The 7,771-nt window shown below is 34.7% G+C and overlaps 1 protein-coding gene across 3 annotated transcripts in view; it reads left to right on the top strand.

Moving 5' to 3' along the window:
• Nucleotides 1–2,442: 2,442 nt before the first annotated feature.
• LOC137244025 (zinc finger protein draculin-like) overlaps nt 2,443–7,771 on the top strand; it is a 189,921-nt gene continuing 184,592 nt past the window's right edge. The window contains exon 1 of one of the 3 annotated variants that reach the window (XM_067772453.1): nt 2,443–3,520. In XM_067772453.1, coding sequence (XP_067628554.1) covers nt 2,829–3,520 — 692 coding nt within the window. In that variant the 5' untranslated portion in view covers nt 2,443–2,828. The remainder of the gene's footprint in view (nt 3,521–7,771) is intronic. The other 2 variants (XM_067772454.1, XM_067772452.1) reach the window with 2 other exon arrangements.

The following is a 7,771-nucleotide window of genomic DNA, read 5'->3' as shown; positions in this document are numbered from 1 at the left end:
ACTTTTTCTGATAAAATATGTCAGTTTGATTCATAAATGGAAAATCAAAATATGAGTAAGACTTATACTAGAAAGCAACAAGTAGTAAAACTACACACCAAATAACTATAAATTGTACAACAGCTAACAATATTAAAGTAGTTTTGTGTTTACCTTCATTAGTATAAGCTTTTCAAACGAAAAGTCTGTGATATATCATTAAAATACCTGTAAAACTCTTCTTCAACCATTTTGTCAAAGTTAGGCGATCTTAAGAGTGCTGGTTGATCCGCTTCAAAACCGTTCAGTACTTGTCAAAGTACTTTGAAAGTACTTACAAGTACTTTACTTGTACTCCAACAATTCAAGTACAAGTACATCGATACTTATACCTGTACTCATTTTTCGAAGTACTGAGTTACTGATACTTGTACTTCTACTGGTACTTTTTCTTTACAGTTCTGATATTTTCATTATGCAAAATTGAATAATAATGAAAATTTTTGAAAATAGAAAAACCAATGTTGAAAATAAAAATATTGTAAAACATATTGGCGCATAGTCATAGCTGCAAACAAATTTAAAACCTATTTTATTTTGACTATGAATGTGCGCCATTAAAATTACAAAGTTCAAAGTAACATAAAAACAAGTAAGGACGGGACTGTCTTCGGCTGTGCAGAAGACTTCATACCTTGCATGAATGGAGCTGAACAATAATCTGATCCCATTCCTAATCTCCAAATAATGCGCTGTATAAGATAAGAAATATATAGTGAACAAATGTACATACCTAAACGATTTTAAGATAAATATAAAAAATGGCAAAAAACGCCCCCATCTGAACGATATGAGATATATATTATATATAGCTCCGATCTAAATGATTTTGACCGGAAATCTTCTATGATATATTAGAATATATATCACCAAGTTTCACGATTTTATATTGGAAACTAAGGGAGAAATGGCCAAAAATCTTTCTATCTGAACGATCGGTTGTATGGGATAGGTATACACTATATATATATAGCTCCGATCAAAGGGATTTTATCAGGAAATCTTCTATGAAATATTAGAGTAAATATCACCAAGTTTAACGTTTTTATATTGGAAATTAATGGAGAAATTGCCAAATGAAATGGCTAAAAATCTTTTTATCTGAACGATCGGTTGTATGGGATATTTACTGCATATAGCTCCGATCGAAATGATTTTTTCATGAAATCTTCTAGGATATATTAGAATAAATATCACCAAGTTTAACGTTTTCATATTGGAAATTAATGGAGAAATTGCCAAAAATCTGTCTATCTGAACGATGGGTTGTATGGGATATATACTATATATAGCTCCAATCAAAGTGATTTTTTCAGAAAATCTTCTACGATATATTAAAATATATATCACCGAGTTTCACGTTTATACTTTAAAGTGATTTTTACAGGATATCTTCTTTGATATACTAGAATAGATATCACCGAGTTTCACGTTTATACTTTTTAAATTGCGGCAGGAATGACCAAAATCGTCTTATCTGAACGTTCGGTTGTATGGGAGATATATATTATAGTGGTCCGATCCTACCGGATCCGACAAATGTCTAATATAATGCAAAAATACACCCATGTGCCAAATTTCATTGAGATATCTCAAAATTTGAGGGACTAGTTTGCGTTCAAACAGACAGACGGACGGACAGAGGGACGGACGGACATGGCTATATCAACTCAGTTCGTCGTCCTGATCAATTCAGTATACTTAATGGTGAGTCTATCTTCTATATTTATCAACGTTACAAACATTGGACCAAAGTTAATATACCATTTCATGTTCATGAAAGGTATAATAATTGAGTCTATATATTTAAAAAACCCTACATATAAGTCCAAGGTGAATACAAAACAACTGCTTGGAAGACTGATTTCAAAAATTGGACAAAATCCGTTTATAACAAAACCATCTTGCAGAAAGGATCAGGTGGAAAAAATTTCGAGTGCATTCTCGTACCCGATGTTCAGTTGATACAATCCCTAGCGCAAAATTTGAGAATTGTTGTCAATTTCAACACGTTTGGAGTAGACTTGGCTGTTGTGCATTGTTGCAGCCATTCATATTTACTGGATAAGAAGTCCATGAACGCTTCTATAGTCATTATGAAATTTAGTTTTTAACAAATGACAGCTGATGTTATGTTAACATGCGCAATGCGCAATCTTCTGTGTTTGATTTGTGCGAGGGCACAAGAGATCAGCTGTTTTTTATGCGCAATTTTTACGTGATTTTCCTTTAGATCTTGTTTTTTTCTTTCTTTCTTTCATTCGCTCAAGCGGTCAAATGTGACGTAAATGCGCAGAACGAAGTAATTTCGAACTCGTGAATGCGCAATCTTATGTATGTGATTTGTGGTGCGAGGCATGATGGAATTATAGAAGGTGGCGCAATGCGCATGTAAACATTATTTTATGGGCAATTTTTTCGTCATTTTCCTTTAGATCTTGTTTTTTTCTCTTTTTTTTCATTCGCTGAAGCAGTCGAGTGTGACGTTCATGCGCAGAACGAAGCAATTTTGAACTCGTGATTGCAGATTTTCTTTGTGTGATTTTTGATGGGAGCGTATCGGGTGTTTGTCGATACTGCCACTTTTTCCGATACTTGAGCAGTCGATGCAAAAGTACCGAGTACTCTATGCAAAAGTATCGACTACAAATTTTCTTGGTATCGGTGTGTGAAGTGTGAATACCTAATTGTATTTTCTAGTATCGTTTCATCCCTAAGTCTCTTGACTGGTTTTTCTGTGGTGTTTTTTTTTTATAATTTTGCACTGACTGAAGCAGATACACGCTGAAATGGATACAAATGATCTATATATCGATTACCTGTGTCGGACCTGTATGATTAAACTGGAAGCATTCACATCTGAAGGCAGCGCTGAACCACAACACCAATCTATATTTGAAACTATTGAGGAATGCGACGAATTACGAATAGCTGACTTGTTATCCAGCACAATACCCCAAATAGTGGAAGTGCAGCTAAGTGACGACCTACCAAAAAAAATTTGTTGTAAATGCTTGCACCAATTGATAAGTGCATATCGGTTCCAAAAATTGTGCGTGCAATCCGAACATAAGATGCGAGAAATGGTTTCTAAAAAACGGGATGATTTAAACATGTCGATGGTGGAGGCAGCAATTGAAGATGAAGTATTACCAAACGACACAGATTCATATCCGTTGAGCAGTTGCCAGCCCAAATGCACTGCTCAAAACTCACTTCTTCGAGAAACAGAAACGGCTCTTGAAGGCAGACAGCGAGCAATTGAGTCGGAATCAGCACAATGGAGTACTGCTGAACATTTACTAAAAAACGAACAATTGCTGGATTATTGTGAAAATTCGCAAGACGAGTTAAGCGAATTTATCAAAAACGAGCCCATTGAATATGATGAAGAAAATACTGAATATAACGACACAATTCTTTTAATAACCTTTGGGACCAAAGAAGAAATTACAACGGAAGAGCAAAAAGTAACTGTGCCGTAAGTATGATAAGAATTACATTGCTAACTTTTTGTTTTATGTATGTATATCGCCCCTATTAGCTCGACCCCAGCCAACATAGGATACCATAAGGAGCTGCGTTAGGATGCCGAGCGTAATGTCCGCATCATCTTAGGGTGGCTCGGAAAATGCTTGTTGTTGTTGTAGCGATAAGGACACTCCCCAATGCCTTGTGCGCGGCGAATCCTGCTTCATTAACAGACGAGGCTCTGGGAGGGTGGGATGGCCTGAAGGTTTAATATAGTCATACAAATCGTTCCCGCGGTGGTCGGGCTAGTACCTTAAATGTGCTTTATTACCGGAGCGTGCCGGATCTATATCCGGCAAAGGACCATCACATCGATAACACTCCCCAAAGCCTTCGGGGAGTATCTTTATCGTTAATACAACTAACACCATCTCAGGAACGATTCGTTATCGCCACATACTACCTTCTAGGCCATCCCCCCTCCCACCCCCTAGATCCATGAGGAGTTCGGGGTCGCCAGAGCCTCGGCTGTTAATGGAACAGGATTCGCCACGGATTGGTGAAGTTGACAATTGGATTTGGAGAAGCTATGTTGTGATTTCAACGAGTTCGGACGTGTATCTAACTAGCTCCGTGTGATATTTGTAAATAAATTGAATTTAATGGTTTATGTGCAGTAGTAAAACAATATTTTGATTTTACTTAGACACTATAATACGTGCGAACGAGCAATTAATTGTTTTTTAATTTAAATATACACGAAAGCTCAAAAATAAAAATGTCGTGTGATAAGTGCAAATTAGCAATTAACAGAGAAACTGGAATACGGTGCGATGGTGTTTGCGGGAAGATTTTTCACCTAAAAACGAAGTGTTGTGGCCTAGATGAATATGCATCTACTGTGCTAAATCAAAATAAATTGTTAAGATTTATGTGTGACGACTGCGTTACATATATATATAATATAGATTCTGAAATGCGAAACATGCAAGCAGTGATAAACAAAAATGGTGCCCTATTAGAAGAGTACAAAGGTGAATTCGAATTTGCGCTTAAACATAACGAGTATGAAATAAAAAAATTATTAGAGGCGATTGAAATTAAATTTAGCGAGAGAATAAAAGAAATGCAAAAGGTGTAAGAAAAATGTGTAGTAAATATAAGTGAAGTAAAAAAAAAAATAAGAGATGTAGCGGAGATATTTAAGAAAGACAGCGAGAAAATTTGCAGTGAAATTAAAAATAGTAGCGAAGAGAATAAGAAAGCACAAAAAGAAATAAGAGTTAAGCTGGAGTCATTGGTGCCGTATGTCGTATCGCTGTATCCGTATCCCTAACGTAATCAGCTGTTTATCGTTACGACGGTAAACCAAAACCCAATTGGTTGGCTACGATACGGTTACGACCTTAGCGGCACCAATAATCGATTGCATTGATTCTCATAAGGTTGGTCGAATCAGCTGTAAAAAGGTTACCGATACGGTTACCGATAAAGCACCAATGTCTCCAGCTTAAACCCTACAAAAAATTTGGTCACAAAACTTACCCACGTCCATGCAAATGTGACTATGAATATAACCAATGACTGTAAAATGACTAGTCAAATGACGTGGATTGACGCGAGCGTTTTTGCAGGGAAGCTACGTTAGGGATTCGGATACAGCGATACGACATACGGCACCAATGACTCCGGTTTAAGTCGGTAAAACGAAGGCCGCCAACAAACAAATGTCATTTGCTGAAGTACTAAAAAAAGATAAGAGAGTGATGCCAGATATTAGAAAAGAAGTGCCTTTAATAATAAAGCCTAAATCAAAACAAAACAGCAATCAAACAAAAACCGATTTAAATGAAAAAGTTGATCCAAAAGAACTGAAAACAAGCAATGTACAGTCTAGAGCAAATGGTGTGATATTAATCGAAAGTGAAAACGACACGGAAAGAAATAAAATAAAATGTGCAATCGAGGACCGTATTGGTGGAAAATATGAAGTAAAAATACCCAAAGTTATGTCTCATAGATTTGTAATATCGAGGATGAACTTTAAACATGCAGATGAAAAAATAATTGAAATGTTAAAAAAACAAAATACTTAAATTGCGGATGGAAATCTGAAAGTTTTAAAACAGTATGAAACAAAAAAGCTCAATGTAATATACTACAATGCATTAATCGAAGCAGATCCGGAAATCTTCCAAAAGGCTATCGCCGCCGAAAAAGTAAATATAGGTTGGGAAAAATGTAGAGTTTTTGATGGCACTGAGGTACAACAGTGCTATAAATGTAGAGGATTCAACCACAAAGCCGCACAATGTAAAAATGAAGATATCTGTGTGAAATGTTTAGAAAAACATAGTTCAAGGGATTGCAACCGAGAATTAACAAATAAATGTATTAACTGCATACGTGCGAAAGAAAGACTAAATATCGATGTGGACATTAATCACGTGACATTTAGTAAAAGTTGTCCACTATATGTGAATAAACTGGAAGCTAAAAGGAGAAAAAATGGTTACTAGCAATCAAAGTCAATAATACTTTTTTATGCAAATATACAAGGACTTATAAATAATAAAGCGGAGTTAGAGCACATTATAGAAGAGCATCAATACGATATAATAATTCTATCGGAAACTCATGTAACTGAAGACATAGAACTTATTGAAATAAAACTACAAAATTTCAATAGTTTTCAGTGTGTATCAAGCTCTCGAAGAACAGGTGGCGTGATTATATACACGCATAAAGAAATTAAAGCGAATATTGTAGACTGTCTAGTCAGTGATATGAAAATATGGCAATTAACAGTAAAGTGCATCGTTGATAACAACGAGCTGTACATCATGGGGCTTTATAGATCACCAAATAGCTCGGAACGTGAATTTTGCAACACATTTCAAGATAAACTGGAAACAATAACGGAAATAAGTAAAGATTTTATAATAGCAGCCGACTTTAACATTGGCTGGTCGAAAGATAGTTTATACAAGCGAGAATTAGAAAAAATAACAAATGATAACGGTATAATACAGAAAATGAACGAGAGTACTAGAATAACTAGAAACTCTAAAACCTTGATTGATTATGTTTTAACGAATATACACAATCTGAGAGTAACAGTGCAACATTCTCTAAAAATATCAGATCATGAGTCGATAGTTATAGAAAAACCTACTCACGAAAGTGTAATAAAACCAAAGCACAAAGTAATTGAACAATTCCACTACAACCAGCGTGAATTTAATAGAATGCTTTTAAACAAAAACCTAAAACATAGTAACGCATATGATGTAAATGAAAACACTGTTATTCTGGAAAAGTTAAGCTAAAAATCAACAGCGCAACAAATCAAAAAGAAATGTGGAGAATACTTAAACATTTAATACTTAGCAAAGATGTAAACGAAATAAGCTCTATAATTTATAAAAACGAAGAAATAAGTGATGAAAATGAAATAGCTGATAAGCTCAATAAATACTTCATTGAGAGCATAGAATTAATAGATCATTCAAGTGATAAAGAAATATATATTAAAAATATTGATCATTGTCCTGAAACCTTTCATTTTAAAGAAATACAAATTTGCGAACTAAATGCAATTTGTAAAAAACTTAAGAACAAAAAGGATTGGAATAATGTGAGCCCAAAGATCATTTTGGACAACTGGAATGTACTTGGGCCTTTCTTAACAAAGTTAATAAATCATTCATTAATGAGCGGAGTATTCCCAAATGAATGGAAGGACTCATTGGTAGTGCCAGTTGAAAAAATCGCTAAAACAAAAAAATGTGAAGAGTTTCGTCCAATAAATACTCTTAAGATATTTGAAAAAATTATGGAAAGTGTTGTGAAAAATCAACTACAAACGTACCTAGAAACTAATAATATACTGTCTCTAAACCAGTCCGGATTTCGTAAGAATCATTCATGTGAAAGTACAATAAACTTCGTCGTAAGTGAGTGGAAGAAGCGTCCACGAAAAACAATAATAGCAGCTCTATTTCTTGATTTTAAAAGAGCATTTGAAACAATAGACAGAGGTATTCTAATAAAAAAGCTGTATATGTATGGAATAAGAGGAAAAGAGCTACTTTGGTTTAAGGACTACCTTACAAATCGTAGGCAGCAAACAAAAATAAAATCCACAAAATCAAGTTTTTCATATGTGAATACAGGGGTGCCCCAAGGATCTTTTCTGGGAGCAATTCTGTTTATAATTTACGTAAATGATATAGAAAAAGTGATATCAAAATCCAAATTG

The sequence above is a fragment of the Eurosta solidaginis genome, chromosome 3, assembly GCF_040869045.1.
Source record: "Eurosta solidaginis isolate ZX-2024a chromosome 3, ASM4086904v1, whole genome shotgun sequence".
Taxonomy (NCBI): Eukaryota; Metazoa; Arthropoda; class Insecta; order Diptera; family Tephritidae; genus Eurosta; species Eurosta solidaginis.
Note: the sequence above shows the minus strand (reverse complement) of the source record. Positions and strands in the feature narration are given on the sequence as shown.